Genomic DNA, 22,127 nt, shown 5'->3' with positions numbered 1-22,127 from the left:
TTTGTGTCTGACAAGTCACACACACACACACACACACACACACACACACACACACACACACACACACTTAAAAAAAACATGTAAAAATGTGGCTGAAATTTGATGTTTTGTTACCTTATATAGAAAACAATATTTTGTTTGTGCTTTTTCTTTTTTTTTGTCAATGAATTATAAAGAATCAAAACACAAGACACAGAATAATCAGAACTAGTTTATGATTTCAAAGTGCTGAACAGAAAATCCAGTGAACCAAAGAGAAAGAAAAAACAACAACATATCGAACAGGAAACTCTAACCAAAGAAGGACATTGAAAAAACAGCAACTTTTTTTCTCTTTTTTTGTTTCTCTTCAAAAAACAATGCACAACTCGTACCACAATATTTGAAAAAGCTAAAAACACTTCAAAATATTAGTTTTGTATATATATATATATATATATATATATATTTATATATATTTATATCTATAGAATTTGATTTTTTTTATTTATTTTAAAACCGTCGTCATGAGGGTGTGAGTGGGTGGTGGAGGCCCTGGGGAGATTCCCATAGAGCTGCAGTCTGAGACACAAACACAGGTCGAGCTGTTTTGACAGGCTATGCCAGCTCTCGACAGCTTATAACACACCATGCATATGATCCTGGCTTGTCTAAGCGCACACACAAAGACGGTAGGCGATCATGTCCTCCACACTCACACAGCCGCCGCGATATATAAAACGATAAAGAAAAAGAGCATGAACGTGGAATGTTTCACCCCTGGACGTACAGCTGTCTGTCGAGCACCCTCCTCTCCCTGTCCCCCAGGCGAGCAGGTAGGGTGTGTGTCTGTGCTTCTAGCCCCTCTCAGGGTGTAAGTGCTTCCAAAGCCAATTTCTGTCCATGTTCATTCCTCCACACTTCTACTCGACCTATGATTTCAAACTGAGTTAATAAAACAAACAAACAAAAAAAAAACAAAAAACCACATAGTAGAGAAAGTTCAAGTCTGGGTGACTCAGTCATCGATCGTTAGTGCACAGTATCTCCTCTGCTGTCTAAAGCAAGATGGGAGACTGTCTTTCTTTTTAGCTACTGACAGTACAGGACAAGTTTTTGTATTAAAATAATTTAGAGTTTGAAATTAGATTTCCCCTCCTCCTCCATCCCTTCCTCTTGTGGCGCGATAGCACTTAAGGAATTGCACTTGTAATTAAGAGCCCGCCTCAACAGCCACTTCCATGTGTTTATGAAACACCTGTGTCCTGCGTCGTAACATTTTGGCCCACCTACGCCTACGCCGCTCCACCTCTGACATGTCGGCACATTTCGGAACGATCACCTCCCCCTCCCCGCACTCTCTCTTTTACATCGCCACCTCTCCCAGCCCTCCTTTCTAAATGGAAGTCCTCAGACAGAACGAGCCAGGCCGAAACACAGATAAACAGTACTCATAAACGTCGGTTCTTTCTTTGTTTTTTTTTGTTTTTTGTTTTTTTTGCCGAATAAGCTGCAACCCAGATGGAGCGAGGACAGTCAAAAAAAAAAAAAAAAGTCACTTTTCTCCTGTCCATCTCAGCCTCATCATCCTCCCCCCTCCTCCCAGCGTGGGGCGAAACAGGAGGACCAAATAAAAAGTGGTAAAGCGTTTGAGTAATTGTCTTTTATACAGGTGAAAAGCATTTAGCTGGTAGTCCGTTTGAGTGAAAGGCGCTCTCGTTTGGTTGTCCCCGTCGAGTCAAAAATATTAGATTGGCTCTCCGTGCGCTGCATCAGTCTTGAGAGAGAGAGAGAGTGCCTCTTCTCTCTCTTCTGGGTGTGTTTGCATGCTCCTTTGGGGAAAGGCCTTGACAGGACGTGACGTGGGTTCATTTTGCTGCATGGTTAGCCCGAGTCGTCAGTAGGGCAGAGTGTCCAGGAACCTGTCAATCAGTGGCGGAGGCGCTACCAGATCCTCCAGCTTCAGGTAGAAGATTCGCTGAAGGCCTTGGGTCCTCTGGGAACGAAGCTCTTCCCTTATACCCAAAATACGACTCAGAGAAGGAGCGGCTTTGGACGAGGAGGATGAAGGACTGCAGCCCAGGTGGTCTCTGAGACAACAGATCACTTTATTCTGCAACTCCTCAACCCGCTTTGAGTCCTTCAGACCGGGGATTTGCTCTGTAGATTCGCAAGAAAGAAAGACGGAGAAAGAGATGTTAGGAGAATAATCATTAAATGGCCAAAATAAAGTCAGTGGGGAAAAAAAATACACACACATATACATACATCAGAGCTCATTCAGCTGAAAGAGCATTAGCTACATCTTCTTTTATATTGAATTCCACCTCATTAGCCCGTATGGCTCATGTTCTTAACAGGCCTTAACCTGGCTCATTCACTACAGATCAATACTCAGTCTAATCTAATAAGCCCCCTTCTCACTGGTGTACGTCCACATGCACGGCTATATGAGCACATTTTTTATTTTATTTTTTTAAACATTTGCACAGAAAAAAAAGTCAGTGCAATTTCAGAAATTAAGACAAAGAGCAGAACAGAAGTGCTCAACAGTTAGCTGATTATGTGGCCCTGTGAGCAGCAAAATGAAATTAGAAATGCACACACTGCTGCCCATAGCAACTCCAGTGGCACTCGTACAAGGCTTAATGTGACACTAACTCATTCTGCAGAGAACAGGGTGTCCAGCCCCCCAAACACAAACACACACATACAGGCACACTACGAGCTGTGCTGCAGGGAGGCTGCCACTAAGACCTGTCTCACTTTGAGGTATCCATTATCCGAAGCTTATTTACTGTTTGTTTATGTGACTCTTTTGTTTGTTGTGTTTGCCGCTGCAGAGTCACTCCGGCCCTCCTTTCAGCGCGGCTTTCAGACCTCTCGCCACACAATTCCGCTTCCCTGTCTTTCTTCCCGCTCTCCCTACCCCTTCTTTCTCTATGAGCGTGAGCTCCCGGGGAGAGATCGATGACTGCCTTTCTGCACAGGCCACTCTGAAGCGGTCGATCGCCTGGTGGCTCTGGTGGCTCTGTCGTGGCTTTGCGCTGTGTGCTTTGCCGAGGTGGCAGAGCGCCACTGAGAACACCGCAGACGCCATTCCAGAGCCGCGCTCCACGGTGGGCTGGTCGATCAGGAACAGAGTTAAGTGCTCCCCCAGAGGGTGAGGATGGGGTTGGAGGGCTCAGACAGAAAGAGGTTGAGGAAGAGGAGGCGGCGGGGGCAGGGTGAAATAAGGAAGCTAAAAGCAGGGGGAGGGGGATTTTTTTATTTAATTTAATTCTTTTTTTTTAGCTACTGCACATTACTTTACAGCATCCAACACCCTAAAACTGTTTTAAAAAGATGAATATAAACACTTAACTGCAGACTAGTCTCTGTCGCCTGATGCATTTTACTTAAAAAACGAAATCTGCCTCGCCTGCAGCGTGTGTGCTCTCAGAGCAGGCTGCGATTCTCCTTTCATTTTTCACACATGAACACTGATTAGAGGGCCAGGTGTGTGGCAGGTGCAGCAGGTGCTTCTGGGTATCAGGTTCTTGTTTCGGGGCAGAGATGTGTGGGAACACGCATGCACATGTGTGTCTTTAAGCGTGTGTCTGACGTTAGAGGATGTGTCCACCTGATCACTGTCACACTGAATCACCAGGAGGCAAAGCTCCGGACAACAGGAAGATGCTGTGTGTGTGTGTGTGTGTGTGTGTGTGTGTGTGTGTGTGTGTGTGCGTGCGTGCGTGCGTGCGTGCGTGCGTGTGTGTGTGCGCGCGTGCGCGAGCGGGCGGGCGGGCGAGCGAGCGAGCGTTTTATCTGTATATTCATGTTCAGCTTAAATGATTCGCAGTGTTTATGAGGAGTGGAGAGGCGATGTTAATAACTTTGAGCACAGGTGACTATATGCAACCACAGAATTAGGACCCCTTGATTCTTGTTCCTCTCGCTAGTAAGCTCGTGATTGAAAATCTGTGGTTACCTGTGAGCAGCACAAGGGCGGCCAGGCAGGCGAAGGCAGAGGTATCCAGATTTAGGTTCTGGAGGTGAGCGGAAAATTCCTGGATGGAGTCCAGCCACTCTCCGAACCCACGAAGGCACTGGAACCTGTGCAGCACCAAGCCGTTACAGAACACTAGTTTATCCTCCGACAGCATCGATCTGAGGAACCGAGAGAAAGAGGAAGGGGGAAAAAAAAGAAGGAAATGGTGGACTGATTAGATCGCCGTTTTCCAGAGAAAACTGTATTTTCCCTCATGTATTGTAAATATAGCTTGAGATGCTGGGGCAAGGAAACAATTACAATAAAAAACAATGAGAAACCTGGCAGTGTGCGCACTCACGCAGAAACGGGACACACATCAAACACAAGCATGCAGCTGATTAAGGTTGTGTTTCCAAATTACAGCATTTTAAAACATTCCTGCGTTTCCTTGCGGCAGGGTGGGGTGAAGGGTTAGGGCAGAGGGTTGCTCTGTGTGTGCGTGTATATTTGCAGATAGATAAACTGTTATGGCTTTAATGTGCCCAGGCTGTGGTGTGCAGTGGAAACACAAGGTTTTAATAAGGAAATGAAAAGTCTTCTCAGATGTATTTAACCATCACTTACTCACGACACACAACATCCCACTTCTTTGACATCAAGCAGAGAAGGAGGGAGAGAGAGAGAGAGAGAGTGCAAGCAGAGGATGATGGAGACCTATGACTGGTCTCTATTAGTCTCTAAAATAGGAGCCCGCTCTTCTTTGGAGAGCTGCAACTGTGTTTAGTTGAAGAAGGATAAACTATGAGAGATGGAAGATCTAGGGGAGAAAGTGTGTACTTGGAAAACAGATGATATTAAAGAGAGAGAGAGCAAAGAGGGGAATTAGTGTGGAAAGGGAGGAAAGCCTCAAATTGCACCCTGCACAAACTTTGGTTTGGCAGTTATGAGGATAAACTGCAATGCTATTTGTGTCTAATTAGACTCAGTTCAAAAGAGACACGCCGTTAGGCCAGACACATGCACATACATGAGAAAGCATTAACAACTAACATCAAAAACAATTAGCACCAGCGATCGGGACCAAAATATTCTTTGTACTTCCAGGAAATCACAAGAAGAGAGCACAGAGAAGAAAGTGAATAACAGGAAGAGGTTGAGAAACGATGCCCCTCACCTATTCTCACCTATTGCTGGGGAAGAACAGCAAATTTGTTTTTGATTTCGATCCCTCGTATCATCTCCTCTAGGCTGAGGTTGAAGTCCTGACTTCTTGTCAAACATCTCTCACAGAACAGATTCACCTAATTTTTCATTGCTGCACGAGGTGCGACCTTAATGTTCCGCATGTGAAACTCAAAACTTGTACTTGGCTGATCAAAGTTATATCATTGAGCACCCTTGAAGCCAGCAAAATTCATATTTTTAGATCACTCCCTGGAAGTTCTGCTCTGAACTCCTGCACCTGTGCGCCTGCGATTACACCCGGGGCCTCAGACTTGCACACAGACCACTTAACTTCTGTGTCAAACTGGCCCCACGGTCATGTTGGGGCTCATCGCTGGTGATGAAAGCTGGATCTTCTCTTATAAACAAAAAAGCAGTTTTTAGTGGAAAGGTCTGCAGCATTCAAGACCAAAGGTACCGCAGTAGACGACTGGAGGGATGATCGTCGTTTACGTTCCACATTCCCCATGTTGTGCCTCGTGAATTTGCAGGATTTGACTGTAATGCACTGAAGGCATCTGAGGGAGGAATATTCAACACAGACAACCAGACCAGCACAGTCATTGCTCACTTTTCCCCGAAATAAAATTAAAGCTGAAGTGTTTCTGATTTGATCGAGCGTGTATCACAGGGGCACAGGAGCACAATGTGATTTGAGGGACTAAAATCAACAGCATTGCTCCAGAACACCTCTTGAAGGGGAGATCGGTCAAAATTCAAAACTTTATTAAAAGTTTAGCGTCAGCAGGGTCATTTTTGGAGAATTTCGCGAACATGAGAGTGAACAGTCCTTGTCGATGCACGTTTGGTGATGTATATTAGTACCTGTTATTTCCACAATATACCGGCTGTATTTCTGTGCTTAAGTAAACACAGAGCTGACCAAATAATATCTCACAGGACCATTTCACCCGTGTGAGATAGTGCCACTGGAGCAAAAATACACAGACAGGCTGGTAGATGCGTATCTAGGCAGATGCACGCACGCACACAAGCACAGGTGGATGTCTGCCACACATTCCACTCACCCCTGACTACGCTGTCACCACGGTAATCGACCAATAACCACAGAAACTGTTAGGTAACGGGGTGCTTACAGCAATGCCGGCCCAGAAGAACGAAGCAAATTTACTCTATGCACTCTGAGCACACACTCACAAGCACACAGACGCACGCTTGAGCGAGGGTCTGCGGGGCATCTAGGTTCAGCACGGGGTCAGCGAGGAGATGCGCTGCATCCATCGCTCCCACGGAAGACAGAGAAAATAAGACAGCGCTGTGTTTGTGTGCATTTTCCTCTCTGCCGTGGGAGTTTGGCCGATTGGAAGATGAGCAGTGTGTGTCTGTGTGTGTACGTGTGTTTGAAAGAGGCCCCTATGAGTCCACCCTTTAGAGTGAGTCAGAGTCCCAGCCTGATCACCCCTCCTGCTGGGACTGTGATGGCACCACCCATCCTCTACCCACCCTGCACCTGGACCTACGCTGGGAGGAGGACAGAAAGTTGGGATTCTACATCATCAGCGAGTGTGAGTAAGTGTGCGTGTCTCACTGTGTTGGTCTTCTGCCCTAGACGACAGCGCAGACAAAGAGATGAGCTTGTAGCCCCCCACCACCGCCACCATCTTCTACCCATAAATTTAACCAGCCGCATGCCTTGCAAGAGCAAACTGGTAACCCAGGGTAATTCTGAGGCAAAGATGGGCCGGGGCAGTCACAATGGCACCACAGGTATCCATCAGTGAGACACACACGTGCTCTCTTGCTCAAACACACACACACACATACATACATCAGGGGGCGCATGAGGTAAATGAAGCCCATTGTGTTTTTATGTCGGTCAGCTGAACTGAATATGTATTTCCTTCCATAACAGCGGCTCTTTTCAGTTACTCAGCTGACTAACTTTGAGATGGAAATTGATCTTGTCAATTCACAGTTCACAATGTTAGCACAGTTTTAGCCCGCAGAACACACACACAGATCTCTCTGTGCGTCAGATATCAGACGAGCAGAGCGGAACTCTGTGGGTGTAGCTGCTGTCATAGCTACAGACTCCATTCATAATTTGGTTCATATGGCGATTACTCAGCTCCACTCCTCCCACTCTGGAGATACACCAACACAGCAGCACACAGCTTTGCCAGCACAGTTATGCACTGTACTTTAATCGGAAAGGGTTTAAGTGCCTCTTGTTTCTGAGACGCTAAGCAAAACAAAGTTGCCCGTACAAGTGTAAGTCGGTGTGGTTCAAAAGCTTGAGAGGTGTGCATAGGAGTGGACATCCAAGTTTAAAACAGGTGTTAAAAGAGGCTCCATTTCTGCCTACTTACCTGTGAGCCAATCGCAGCACAAACAGCTCCAGGAAGGCGGAGTCTATGAGCAGGTTCTGATCGTCACGCTGAAGCTCGGAGAAGCCGGGCAGCCTCTCCGCCCAGCACCTTGTGGTCTCCATCGAGATGGTGAGTAGCCTGTAGAAGAGGTGGATGTGTTCGACGTCCGAGGAGGAGGATGGCGGGTCGGCAGCGCTGAACTGCAGATCAAGAAAAGAAGAGAAATTACTGAAATAACTTGTAAACTATCTGTATTCGAAAATAAACTAATGCATTTCTCCAGTTGAAATGAATTGTTAAGGGCATGGGTTACCTGGCTGTAGTCAAGGTCACGAGGTGTGCAGTGAGAATAAGCCCTGAGCAGAGCAGAGAGGAGGCTGAGGGGTGGAGAAGGAGGAGATGCCTCCGTCTGCAGGGGGCTCTTTGGTTTGGAAGGCAGACGACCTCTGCGCCCCTTCAAGCCGTCAGTACGCACCACTAAAACAGAGAAACACAGAAGGCAAGAGGTTTTTGAGTTGGACGTGGAAATATAAACTCTGCATGCACAGTCAAGTTCTACCCTCCAGCGGACCGGCTTGATATCAGCTTTTCATCACAGCGAAATAACGACTAAAAGGTTGGGAGAGCTCTCTGCAGGAGTGCTCCCAACATTGCCACGATCTCCACACACAGGAGGCCACGAGCCAGCAGATGGCAGTGGAGCTGTTCTGCAGGCTGCAGACGGACGTGTGTTAATGCAACACAGAGACATCCAGTATGCATTTTGTGTGGGTTTGTTTGCGTTTATGCATGTGGATATGTGGGTGGGGGTATTACAGGGTGTGAGACAGGTGACAAACCTCATGGGAATGGGGGCAGTTTGAGTGTCACGCTGATTCTACACATCATCGAAACGTGTCTGTCTGTGTGTGTGCACTATGCAGCAACAGTCAACGCATCAGATGTGGTGAACACAATGACATAACGGGAGAATCTTTGCATAAGATGGTCAGCTTTGAGGCTCTGCTAAACAACACTGAACTCAGGGGCTTTAAAGGTGGCAGGGACTAATTGGTATGATGTGTATCATACTTTCTTCCAACCACAGACAGGCGTTTCTGCATAGACAGTTGTGTGATGCTACCACAGGCTGGGCCATTACCGGCCTATTAACCACTGACTGCAGAGACGGGGGCTATGATCACTGACTGCAAGTCTGATTAGTGTTGCATTATTAGGATTAACTCTCAAGAGTCCAATGCCACCATCGGGTCACCTTTATGACACTTGCATTGAAGCAGTTGTGTGCATATGTGCTTGTTTGTGTGTGTGTGATTCAGGTGTGTGATCTCCTACCTTCCTTCACCATCCCCACGCTCAGACACTTCTGAAAGCGGCAGTACTGGCAGCGGTTGCGTCTCCTCTTGTCCACAGGACAGTTCTTACTGGCCAGACAGACATACTTGGCGTTTTTCTGCACGGTGCGCTGGAGAAAGAAGAAACAGGCATGCCGATAATCAGCCTCCAAACACAATCAACACCTAATATTTGATTTGTTTAATTCAATTTCTCTCTCTCTCTCTCTCTCTCTCTTTCCTTGCCCGTCAAAGAATGAAAGCGAAGCTCGCAGGTCAGATTTTAATTACGCGCTGAAAGGCGGCGGTGACATCAGTATAATTAGATAAAATTAATTTCCCAACAAGCCTCGCCTGCAGGAGGGACAATTTTATTAGCGCCGCAGCTGACAATAGAGATCCAGCGCGTGGCGTGCGGAGGCGGGTCCCTTGAGACGGGGTAGAGTTGGGTGGGTGAGGTGGAGAGGGGTGGGGGACGAGCGGCCGCGAAAGCTGCCTGATCAGATTGTTTGTGAAGCTCGCGGGTCAGCTCGTGGCACCTTCGGGGCCTCGCGCATCGCGCCTCTCTCAATGGGCCCCGCGGGAGCTGTTTTCTCCTCCGCTGGCTCGCGCGATTATTACTGACCTTATTAAAATGAAATCAGAAACGGGCCACGTGGGAGGGAGTGGAGAGGGGGCTCAGCGAATACAGGGAGGACAATAAGTGAGATTGTAGTGCGCGCGCATCTATGGGGCCAATCCTGCGCGCTCGTGACCGCGTATTGAAGGCAATACTTTGAACGGACCGTCCCAGTAAAAGCACGAAGTTCTTCACTCGCAGCACGAACAGACCGCAGACCGACATTATCAGTTCCAATGAGGCCCGAAGGCTCCACGCTGCCCGTGTCTGACAGGAGATTAAACTCGGGGGTGAACCTGCGATGACAACACCGTAAAACCCCCACAAATACTCACTTTACCACCGCGTTTACCCGCTGTGACTCCAGCACTCCACTCAGGCAGCGCCTATAACTGAACTGTAATTTACACATAACGGAAGTGCCACGGCTTCTTTAACGCTTCTAAAACACATCAAAACAAATAAATCCAATTAGGAACCCCTCGCGCCGCACATGCCCGTCCCCCCCAGGAGACCAATAACACACCAATTATTCCATATGCTTCGGCGCGAGTGCGGAACCGACGCGTAATGGGCGCCAGTGCCGGATGAGAGTCGTTGCCATGGCACCGCAGATCGCTGTGAATGTCTCCTTTCATCCCTTCAATGGTCGGCGACCCGTGCGCGCGAGGATAAGTAAGTTATGGTCATTAATGTGGTCGAGAAAGGGGGGTGGGGGATGCATCCAGTTAGATGGTGTCCGAATTAAACATGAGGAAGGCTGAATGACGCACAAGTCTTCCGTGCGCAAACTTTTATTTACACTTTTAAAGAGGTTCGGAGTCATTTACGCGATTTTTCCCGATACTAACCAACAGTAAAGCCCACGCGAACACGCCCGGAGCGTGTTCTAAAGATAACTGTGACTCTTTTTTGTGTTTTCCTCTCTGAAACTTTAAAATCTCCGGTTTCCCTGGCGGTGTGCTGGGCGGTGCGCATAAAGGTGAAAGTGGAGTAGTCTATAAGCTAAGTTAACCCTGCTGTTTGTTCAAGGAGGAAATTCTTCAGTGACCTCAGGGTTAATTTAGATGTCTGTTTCCAAGAAAAGCCTGAGTTTGCAATCATCAATTAAGGGCGCGATAAATTAAGCTCTCATGAGCGAGCGCTGGCCCTTTCTCTTCTCTGTCTGTCTGTTATCATCTGTGTGTCTGCGTTTGTGTGTGTGTGTTGGTTGGGGCTCTTGTGACTTTGCTTTCTAATAATCAGCAAAAACGATGACTGGAGTCACTATCAAAGCTTCAAAGCTATAACTAGTCTCTGATGTGATGTGTAAATATACATACATATATATGTGTGTGTGTGTGTAGTACACTTTGTTCTAGTTCAATTAATTTAATCTTCCCTGTCATTTTTCCTCGTGTTTACCCCAAATTTCATTAAAATAACAAGTTTAAATTTACTTCGCATCAGGCCATATTGTTTCTGTGGGCAGGAACTGGATTAAAGTGAAAAAGTTTCAGTTAGATGTTGAGTCAGAATTGAGGAATGAGTGGTGTGCACTGAAAGCACATTCACAATTGAAAGTATTCTGACAGGAGTGCAGATACTATGGCTGTTGTAGGGGCCAGACAGAGGCGTGCAGAGACAGATTCTTGACATGTAACATGTACTAATAGCCTCGGCTTAAATTAAAAGCCTTGAGGGACTTTGCCCTCTCCAACCCATCTTAAATCCCAACCCCCCTCTGGTTGCTTCCGACCGCTGATTCTCAGTTTCTGCCGTCAAAAAAGTGCAAAAACACATGTAGACATCTGTATCCGTGAGCTGACTTTACTGTTTTTATAACTCTAAAATCCTACACACTGGGTTTATATGATCAGCTTACATGTTTCCGAGCTTGTTTTTCCAATTATCTTCACCAGCACACGGATGCTTACCATAATTTCTAGGACTAACATACCAAGCAAGCCCTGGAAAACTAAAACAGTGTGTAGCAGGTCTAAAACAGCTCACCGGTTGGTTAGTACAGTGGGTGCATGGAAACAGGGGACTTTAATGTTCTTTTTTTTGATAACATAATGTATTATACTAACAGTTGGAATAGTTTTTTATTTTATTTTAAAAATTGAAATACTGAATAGGTTCACTAAATTAATGGAAACCCGTGAATGGAACACATTATTCAAAATAATAAACATGCCCAAAAAAAACAAAAAAACAACAACCCTGACTTGTTTAAGAGCTAAAATTAATTCACGGGGAAAATGTGCTTCAAATTGCACTAATGAAATAATAATTTACAGCAAGCCTCTACAACGGTTTAATGCCTAATAACTATTCATGGATAATTAAATATAATCAGGAAAATATTTTTCGGGCACAATAAAACCATCAGGATAATGGAGGTGATGTGCCTGAGAATATGTGAACAAGGAGCAGGTGTGTGTGAGACACACGATTTAGTTTCTGCTGCTGCCGCTGCATCCTGGATTCACGGGGTAACAGTGTGAAAAAAACACATGTTACAGTATGTTTTTCTATATGTGTGGTTGCCTGCATATGTTGCGTGAGGCGGGGATGGCTCGCTGCATCTGCATATGTGTGTGTATGTGTGTGTGTGTGTGTGTGAGGGAGTGTAAAGGAAACATAGCGAGGTTTGACAGGCTTTGTGGCTGCGGAGGGAACACTGCAGCGAGCAGACAGCCCGCAGCCTGCTGCCACCAGACGCTGCTTTCATTAATTACTAAATAAAAACAAATTGTGAAACTAATTGAAAGGAAGGATAATTCATTTCCACCTACCAGAGGCATTATTCAATTACCTCGGTGTGTGCACCCTCCTTCTTGCTGTCTCTTAATTTTAACTCTCATCTCGTGCAGCCAATAGAATGCTTAACAAGTGTGCCGGAAAATGTTTTAATTCAAAAACTGTGCAAATGAATTACTCCACTGTCACCGAGTGCGAGTTCACTGTAATTCCAAGTGATGTGCCACTAAGCCTCAAATATATATGTATACACGCACATGCACAGCAATATAATATCTCGCTTGTCACGTCTGTTGTATTTTATGACTTGCAGCATGAGGAAAATGGAAAATGAGTCTGACTAAAAACCGGCTCTTGGATTGTGTTAAACTGTGTTGTCAGCGCGTTAGCACGTGCGGCAACATGGGATGTGAGACAACAGGTTCAGAAGTGTTAGGTTGAATCACTTGAGGGACCAAATTTCAAACAGATTCATATCGGGTTGAGCATTATGCAAGAGAATTGTGGTCAAATTCGTGGCCGCCAATTGACTAAAAACACGCCGTCAGAAAACTGATTTCAAGAAGGATTCCTTCACCATTACGTGCTCGCACACCGCGTTATTTCTGAGTATCTGAGCTCCTGAACACAGCTGTTATTTTGGAGAGAATATATGTTTTTATCATCCTGTGTTCTCATGCAAGCAATCACAAACACACACGCACACATTTACACAGAGCCAGTGCTTATGCACACTTTGCCCACTTGGTTGCTGGGAGAAACGACCCCTGTGGGTGTGTTGTGCTTTCGCAATGACTCTAAAGACGATTTAGAGAGTACAGAGAAGGGTGTAGAGTGGGAGCAAGGCAAATGCTAGCAAACTGCTCCGACTTAAATACGTCAGTCAGCTTGCAGCCAGTTTACAGATTCTGGCTGAGATTTTAAAGATGGAAAGTCTGTTATGAATGTGAGAGGTTAGAAACAAGAAGGAATACTTCAAAAGATGCAGAGGGGTACAAATGAGGGACAGGTGCGTGATGTCTTATTAGAAACCACAAGACTCAGAAGTACAAGAAAACAAAAGAAAACCAAAGACCAGAACGGTTGAAACTAGAGGAAGACTTTAATAATAGCTGTGGGTTGTTGTTTTTTTTTACCTTGAAGAAGCCTTTGCAGCCCTCACATGTGCGTACGCCGTAGTGCTGGCAAGCCGCATTGTCTCCACACACCGCGCAGGTTCCCTCTCCCTGTGGGCCACGCGGGGGTGGAGAGGGCAAGCTGTCTGCTAGTAGAGGGCCACAAGGTCCAAGTGCCAGGGAGCGAAAGGCGAGGCTGCTGCTCCCTGCTCCGCGGTGCAGCTGGTACAGAGGCTGCTCCAGGGGTGGGACGTGAGGATGGGAAACTGATGAGGAGGAGGAAGAGGAGGAAGAAGAGGTGCGAACCAGCCCTCCTCCCAGGCTATCATAACCGCCGACGCTGCCTCCACTGTGGGGCGGTGAATGCTGGTAGAAGTGCGGAAAACGGGGGGACTTGAGGGGGCCGGTCTCCAGGCTGGAAGGTAGAGAGTGAGGGTGAGAAGGAGCCAGGGGGTGCTCCTCCCCCCACAGGAAGGAGGTGCCCGGCTGGGGTGGCAGAGACGGGGTGGTCGGAGTGGAAGGGGGAGACTGTTTAAAGTACATGGTGGAGGAGGACATGGCCTCCAGGGGTGGGGCAGTTGGGTAGCTCTCCTCCTCCTTTTTGATGGTGGGCCTGTGCGTGGGCATCTGGTAGAGGCACGAGGACTTAGGCTCGTAGCTTCCGTCCACAAAGACATTGAAGCTTGGGAGAGAGGTGGTGGCAGCTGCAGAGATCTCACCCCCACCCAGGTCCAGCTTGGTGTAGTCGGGGGTCATGAGGTCAGAGCTGTAGCTTTCAGTCTGGTAGCTGAAGGACTGGCCAGAGTAGGCTGAGCCTGGAGGGGCCGGCCCGTACTGAGCCTGCACACAGGGCATATCTGTCGGAGGAAACAGAGCACACACGCAGGTTAGAGCTGCGTGGCACATCAGACCACATGTATCCCAAAAGCTTCACATTCCCATGTTAGTAGGGCACAGCTATATAGCAACAATCACTGGGCAGAGAAGAAGAATTTATGACATTTTACAAACAGTGATTTAATCAGAGAAGCAGGGCTTCATGTTCAGTAAATCTGCAGGATACAGGCAGACTCTATTGGATGCACATGCACACAGTGGTAACACTAAACAGGGTCAACCATTAAAAAATAAAAAAAAGAAAGAAACAAAAACAATCTGCACAGCTCTATTGGAACAGGCAGTTTGCAGAGTGTTATAAAAGTTTTTCTTTCAATGAAGAGGCTGTGAAAAGCTTTAACCAAATCTTTTCATTTGATGCAATTTACACCCATTTCTGCTGTTAACACTTCTTGCACTTGCACTGAGTAAGTACAGCAAAAAAAGGGAAAAAAAAAACCCTGAATACTGAAACACACACACACAAAACTTCGAACATTGCTGATTTTCCTAGTTAGTCAAGTTAGAGAAACTGCAGTTGATGATCCTGAAGCTCAAATACAAGAATCTGTATGTGTGTGTATTCTGGTTAGTCAGATGGAAAAGCAGATGAGATAACATTAAATAATAATGGAACCCCATGGTGGTGCTGGATGCTTGCTGCACAGACCCTTCACACACACGCGTGCACGCACACCCTCTCATGCACACGCACACTGAGATAAAGACGGACACGCAGACACAGATATTTCCTCTAACTGCTGCAGACGCCAGTCGACATGTCTTCACTTTCCCCCCTTGATTTAATTCTGCTACAGCAACAGGCCACCAGCTCATCGTTTCTCTGTGTGTGTGTTTGTGTGTGGACTATATGGTCTTATCAAAACTCTTACGTAATATACAACGCCTGCGTTTGCGTGCGTCTGCACGTGTGTGTATGTGTGTGTGCATAATAATAATCAGTCATGAGTGTCAGCGCAGGCAGGGTTTTGTGGTGTTTGCTCGTCTCTCCCGAGCAGGGAACTGTCAACACTGCGCTGCTCCCATTGACGCCCAGCATGCGCGCGCTCTGCCGTAATCGCCCCCTTTCCCTGTACGTCATGTTTGTCTAGTCAAATACGGGATATATCGGTCCTGCAGTTGTTAAAGCGTTCACAAATACCTCCGCCAAAGCGGTCTCACCTGAACTTTTATCTATTTATAAAGCAAGAAAAAAAAGGAAAATAGTCCTGATTTTATATATATATATATATACATATAATGTTGAGATAAATAATTTTTTTTTAAATTCTTTGCTATAAATATTTTTTCTTTGAAATAATTCTTATTAATTTTTATATTAACCATTAAATATGCAAGCATAGTGTATCAGCAGGCTCATTAAGCCGCTACATTTCTTTCCTTCTTTTTATTTTAATTGAGGATATGAGTCAAGCTGTAGGCATACGTGTGCTTGACGTCATCAAGATTTTTTTTTCTTCCTCTGCGAGTGACCAGCTCTTCAACCCACGTGGAAAAACACACATGCAGCATTAAGGGCGTCACGGGGCCTTTCTGGGCTATACCTAAAGACCTTTTTTTAAAAAACTGATTATGCATCAGAGGAGGAAGAGAACCAGAGAAAGAAAAAACAAACTGAAAAAAGGAGAGTACAGTGGTAAAGGTTGCGGCTCTCTGTGTTGTGTCAGTAGGTCAAGCCTCAGATTAGGGGCCATCAGTGTAGAAATGTGTGCAAGACTTACTGCACGTGGCACATGCACATGTTTATATTTAAATATGGTAAATTTCTGGTTTTTCTGTGAAGAGATGAAAGAATGAGAGAGAAAAGGGTAGGAAGGCTACAAAGTAGTGTGATGTTTGTCTGTCGGGTGAGTAAAGAAATTCCTTCTGGTACACACACACCACCACCACCACGTGTGTTCATCTGCTTATAATGTTCACGATGTCAACATGGACTTGTATATGTTCATTCTACCAAAAGCATACACCCTTATCCTGAAAACCTGTAAAACCACTTGTCTCTGCGAGTGTCTCACCGTCTTCGTTACTTGACTTTTGTTGGCGTGTCTAACCTTCACTCACACACCCATGCTTACAAACTTGCATCCTCTTTTAGACACTCACCACAAGTGCAAATAGAGATCCATCACCGGAGCTTCTTAGTTGTTAATGTCACCAAAGCAAGTCAGTGTAGGGGATTCTCAAAAGTCCAATACCACCATCGGGTCGCCTTTATGACACTTGCATTGAAGCAGTTGTGTGCATATGTGTCTGTTTGTGTGTGTGTGTGTGTGTGCAAGCAAGAGGACAGACAACCCAAGCAGAGTCAGACATAGGTGGTGCAGCATAGTGAGGCAAAGGGAAACAGTCTCTAACCTCGAGGTGTGCATTTCAACTGGACAAACTGCAGCTGTTCCAATAACTGAGTGCGCTTGTTCATTGTCAGAATGCCATAGATCTAACAAATGAAAACATGAAGGTGCAGACATAAATTACAAAAACACAGATTTTCTTTATATCAATAAACTATAAAACATTTTCGGGGAGTCAGCGTCCCACAGCGTAGAGTGATTTTTACTTTTTTCCCTTTACACTGTGCACACAAAAATAACAAAAAAACAAAACACAAAGCACAGAGACACACTTACACAACCAGTTACTTCAGGGTATACAGTGTAGTTTCTATATTGAATTACAATGGACAAAATTGTGTGTGTGTGATTGTATTATATATAAATATATATATGATTCACATTTCGCCTCCAGGTTTTGGATATAGGTGTGCCTGGCCTCAGAATTGTCTTATCTTAATGACTGAAATGTCAGCTCACTTGCCAGACAAAATCAACCCACACACATACACATGGGCTCACGACTGCAGCACAAACAAAAGATCACCAGAACATTGAGGAAACTTCAACTCATATTTTGACCTTTAACAGGAGTAAAAGAGCATAAATATACACATAAATAAAACGACTGCCTACCAGCTGATATTCAGATCTAACCCCTGTGTTTTAAACTACTAAATAAAAATTATATATATGTATTTAAATATTTTTTTTTCAATTTTTGGGAATGTTGTTTTTTTCTTTTCCCCCCACAATAAAACAATCACCCGACTCATATCACCAAGCACTCCACAACAGCAACACGAAATGAAAGTGTCAGAGCCGCTGCACTCGTTACAAAAGCATCAGATGAGAAAGAGATTAAAAAAGAAAGAAAGAAAAAAGGGTAAGATGAAAGTGAAGACAGACTGAGCGCTTGTTTCTGTACCTGGTGAAAGAGCCTCGCGCTGAATGGTGCTGGGTGTCCGGGATTTAGGGGTGGCGTGGCTGCGGCCGGGGCAGGGCTCCTGGAGCGGGGAGGGCTCGGCGGGCGTCGCTAAGGAAGTGTCCGACCGCCGGGGCTCCGAGCTCGGCTGGGCGCGCTCTTCCGAACCTGTGCCTGGGTGAGACATGGCTGTGTTAAAGCCAGTGGCAGGCTGAATAATCAGGTAAGTGCCTCAAACGCTCGTAAAGACTTAAAAAAAAAAAAGATTACTCAAAGAGAAGCGAAAATTTATTTCTTTTTTTTTCTCCCTCAAGAATGGAGACCTTTGTTTAAATTGCTTCCACAAACTTCAGCAAATTCAAATTCGGTGTTCAAAATTTCCTCACACTTTTAGAAAAAAATCGGACAGAGAAACATTTTTGTACAATTTAAAGACAACCAGCAAAGCTTTCGTTTCATCTCAAAAGCAAATCGTTATTGGCACAAAAATCTCATCTGAGAGAATCATTCAGTTTATCGGGTTTAAAAGCAGTAGAAAGAGATAACAGGGGATGTAAAGCACTGCGCTGAGACGGCGCAAATTCAAATAACTACCAGTGCACACGCTGGAAGGCAAATTAGGGATAAGATTTAGACTTTTACATCCAACATAGGGCAATTCTGACAATAAATATGTCACTGAGTGCATCCTACAAAGAGAACCACAACTGAGGACTTTGGGTTCATTTCAAAACTTTGCCTACGTGGGCGACAGGTTTCATTTTAGCACTAACGTCTTCGCCGTTATTATTATTATTATTATTATAATTACTGCCTAATAGATATTTTGCACCGTAAAACAGAAATTCCACCAGTCAACAAACTATGCACGACTTCTGAAACAAAATAATAATAATGGAAAAAAAAAAAAAAATCATAATACAGACCTACAAAAGTGACAACTTTTATAAAAGCAGCTTGCGCCAGTGCCTCCGGGCCATCGCTTTTCTTGCCTCTGATCACCGCCGCATTCGCCTGCTCAGGGTTCATCCAGAGGGGAGAGAGAAATCTAGAAAACTGTGAGTCGGACCTGAAACCAGACCAGCGGGCTCCCGTGCGCCGTGCGCCTCCGACTCCCTCTCACTGCAGCAGGGTGCACCGTGGCCGGAGGATTTCAAGGCCCAGAGCGCCCCCTTTCTGTAACACACTCCTATATACTCTATCTCTCTCTCACTGTGGCTCTCTCTCCGCCACACATAGACCCCCTCTATGAGACGGTCAAGTTGAGAAGACCACGCAGTCTCCCTGTGTGTATCGCAAAACAGCTTGGTGACAACCCACAACCCTCATACGGATCAAGACTAGGAGCACCTGCAGCTTCATGTCAGTAGCCACTTTTCACCAAACTTTAAACCACTTCTCAAAGGATTTACTGGACACCCACGAACCCCCTGTCGGTGGTTCTTTTGTCGGAATATGGCTCTTATATAGATGTAATCCCTCCCAACAGCCCCCAAATAGGTTGGAATAAACAAAAAAGCACAAACCAGAGTAAACAGACAAGTCAAGCTGTATAACATTTATTTGATTAGGGCTGATTTGGAACAGTTAAGCCATTATTCAATTGTGTATGGAGCCATTTGAGCACTGAGAGAAAAAAAGAGACATCTTTAGGCCTGAAAAATGATTTTGTTACAGTAACAGCACAAATGGGAGTCAATTTGAAATAAGCTGAAGTCATCTCATTCTTACATAAAGTTGTGAAGCTAAACCCGTAACTGCGTAAATACGCTCTAATCAGAGCCTCCGAGGGGAGTTAAAGAGATGAAGATGAAGTGTTTTTACTTCAAACAAACTTATTTTTGTACAAAGTGAGACATTCTGCCTTTTTCTAACTTTTTTTTTAATGAACCCGCGGTCTCCCCCTACTTTATTCTCAGACCGAGCCGGCCGGTGGGGCTCTGGCCCTGCGCGCACCGGTAACCAAGAGAACGACAAAAGAGCTGTAAAGCACGCGCCCCGGAGCGCCGGTAGCCCCCGGTAGCCCCCTCGCACCAATAACCCCGGACAGCGCGAGGCTTCCAGCAAACAGAAACAGAGAAAAGAAAGGACATAAAGGAGAGAGCAGAGAAATATGCGAGTAGCCTAGCCTACTGTAAATCAGCCCTGAGTGGGAGCCTGTCACTGGAGCCTGCGTGCGCGCGTTCGTGCGTGTATGCGTAAACCTGAGTGTGTGTGAGGGAACTGAGGGGGGGAAAGAAGGTAAAACCAGCAACTTACTTAAGTACCTCAACCCGGTGTTGTCAGCTTATTATTATAAACTATGTGACTGGCCAAGAGGCACGATAGCTGCTGGAGCATGCTTCACGGTGGGCTTCAGAAATGTTGTTGTGGCTTTATGGTTGAGGGTGTTTTTCCTGCGATACATGGCTCATGAAATTCGGAGGCAATTTGAGTACCAGTGTATCTTGGGCCAGTTTTATTATATACGGGTTAATGGTAACTGTACGCTCACTCCATGTTACTGAAGGTTAAATCATAGCGCAGTCCGGCACCGACAGCCGAGCGATATCTAAACTCAAACACACCCACAACCTCACAAACACGCACTTACACACATCTATGTATATAAATACATTTTATAAAAAGACACCACCCCCTCAAAAAATTAAAAATTAAAAAAAGAAAAAAAAAAACTCCGATAAGACACCCCCCCACACACACACACAAAACCCAAACACACCATGGCTTGAAATGAAAGAGCATTAAGTCTCCTCTCCGAGCTCCTGCCTGAATGTAGGTTACACCGCTCTTCACTCAGACCATTTGTGCGTCCGACTCCACTATTCATTGTGAGTGAGAGGCATCTCATTTCCATGACAACCGGAAAGGATAAGATACCTTCTCCAGCGCAAATTAAATTCAGAGTTCAGCCTCATTCGCCGTAGGAGAACCCACACATAGGCACAGACCAACAAACATGACCGGCAACACGCGTGTGCCGGTGGCTGACGTGAGCAGCAACAGGTTAGGCACACAAAGTTGGGCAGCACGCGCACAGATGATGTTAGAGTAGTAAATCCATCATGGCTTTTGATATAGGTGGCGAAAAATTAAATACGTAAAGCTGAGGGTTATCTTCTTTCGGCGTGTTTCCGCCAAGATGTGAGGCAGAGCTTTACAGATTCATTCATTCATTCAGTTTACTTACTTGTTTGCTGTAGCGGTTCCGTCTTTACATGTAGTGGGCTAATAACTTCGCATGAAGTATCCGTTTTCCATCCAGAACAACCGCAAAGAGATAAAAATAATGACAGGAAAGAAAAATAATAATAAAAACACTCTTAGTGATCTCGGAGAGGCGCTGGATTCGTCGGCATTAGAAAAAGAAAAGGAAAAAAAGTTCCGTTCCTTCCACTTACTTTTTCTAAAGTATAAAAAGTAGAAAATGAAATAAAAAAGAAATCATCAAACTCCCGAGTGGCTCTAAGGAGCGAGTCTGCGTCCGTCCCCGTGCTGCTGAGTGTGTCAGTGCTGATGGGTGCTTTGCAAAGTGTGCTCTTGTAACGCGCGTTTGTTTATGTGCGCCGTCTGAGGGGAGAAAGTCAAATAGTGCATTTATGTGGGCTCTGCCTCCACACAGAGCTCTTGGTATGCGCTACGTCAATGTGACGCCATGGGAGAGGTGACGTCACCCAGTGTAGAGCTCCCTCTCTCTCTCTCCGTACAGTACAAGACACATAAGCCCCGTGTGCCGTGCCAAGGAAAGAGAGAGCGAGAGGGGTGGAGAGAGAATCTGAGAGAGCCAGAGAGCGAGGCGGTTGGTTTGATGGTTGCAGGAGAGGAAGCCGAGGGGGATCCGGCGGGCGAGCCTGCACCACCAGCAGGAACTGTAAAGAGGCTGTTCTTCTAGATTACTTAATCAACAAAGTATAAAGTAAACACAAAACCTTAAAAAATGCAAACAAATATTAATAAAATAGATTTTAAATTTAGGTTCATCATCAAAATATCCTATTTCTCTTTCTGCAAACACAGCATATTAATAAAGGTAACAATAATATTAGTCATGAGCATGTTTTCCCATACAGAACACATGCTGGGATGTATCTAAATATTTCCAATCAACTACCTGGTGATACTTGTGCTCCATTACTTTTCAGAAGCATGTTTTAACCCATTGTACACATCTATCCACAAGTAAACTTTAATCAAACATGTCAAAAGCAGCATTTCTCCGTGTAATGGAGCTCTTTTAAGGTGTGTTTCCAGAAGGGATTGTATGAAGATTATAATATCATTATAAACCACCATAAAAGCACACTTGCATAATTTTGGTGCCTTTTTAACGTGCTCCAAACAGATTTTTACCTGAAATTGCAGATGAACCTGTAAATGAAGGGCCTCAGAAAGGACTTTTTTTTTTTTTTTATCTTAGGTAAAGTCATTTGCTTATTTATTTGTTGTACAGAGCAGATTTTAAAACAACAAACCAAAACAACAGTTGACCCAAAGTGCTTTACAGGAGTGATCATTTGTAATCCAGATCTCCAAGAACCCAATTGCAAACACAACTCACAGAAAAAGACCATAATACTATGTGTGATATGTTTTCTGGTCAGGGCACTGACCATCAAGCATCACCGTTAGTATAAATCAGCTTCTCTAAGGTTCATT

General features: G+C 45.3%; 1 protein-coding gene across 4 annotated transcripts; it reads right to left on the bottom strand.

Annotated features, from left to right (window-relative positions):
• Nucleotides 1-193: 193 nt before the first annotated feature.
• On the bottom strand, nt 194-21,133 carry nr4a3 (nuclear receptor subfamily 4, group A, member 3). Of its 4 annotated transcripts, none has more exons than XM_085473732.1 (8): nt 18,398-21,133; nt 17,475-17,645; nt 13,341-14,176; nt 8,842-8,971; nt 7,820-7,983; nt 7,507-7,706; nt 3,950-4,128; nt 194-2,139 (listed from the first exon to the last, which is right to left on the bottom strand). In XM_085473732.1, exons 1-8 carry the CDS (start codon nt 18,498-18,500, stop codon nt 1,877-1,879), a joined length of 2,046 nt encoding a protein of 681 aa, XP_085329858.1. In that variant the 5' UTR covers nt 18,501-21,133; the 3' UTR covers nt 194-1,876. The 4 variants fall into 4 exon arrangements, with proteins under 4 accessions (XP_085329858.1, XP_085329860.1, XP_085329861.1 ...); XM_085473734.1 differs by having other exon boundaries at nt 20,662-20,789; XM_085473735.1 differs by lacking the exon at nt 18,398-21,133 and adding an exon at nt 16,572-16,653 and having other exon boundaries at nt 17,475-17,592.
• Between the last annotated feature and the right edge of the window lie 994 nt (nt 21,134-22,127).

The sequence above is a fragment of the Copadichromis virginalis genome, linkage group LG11 (genome assembly GCF_057382275.1).
Source record: "Copadichromis virginalis isolate Kocher_CV1m ecotype Utaka linkage group LG11, C_Virginalis_male_GT1.1, whole genome shotgun sequence".
In the NCBI taxonomy this organism is placed as follows: Eukaryota; Metazoa; Chordata; class Actinopteri; order Cichliformes; family Cichlidae; genus Copadichromis; species Copadichromis virginalis.
Note: the sequence above shows the minus strand (reverse complement) of the source record. Positions and strands in the feature narration are given on the sequence as shown.

What these genes read in the sequence shown, in the direction of transcription:
- nr4a3 (XM_085473732.1), bottom strand. Translation starts at nt 18,500, where the DNA reads ATGAACCCTGAGCAGGCGAATGCGGCGGTGATCAGAGGCAAGAAAAGC. An exon ending in GCTGCAAAGGCTTCTTCAAG is followed by an intron (nt 8,972 to 13,340) that starts GTAAAAAAAAAC and finishes TTCTTTCTCCAG; the next exon opens with CGCACCGTGCAGAAAAACGC. An exon ending in GTGACCTTGACTACAGCCAG is followed by an intron (nt 7,707 to 7,819) that starts GTAACCCATGCC and finishes CTTGATCTGCAG; the next exon opens with TTCAGCGCTGCCGACCCGCC.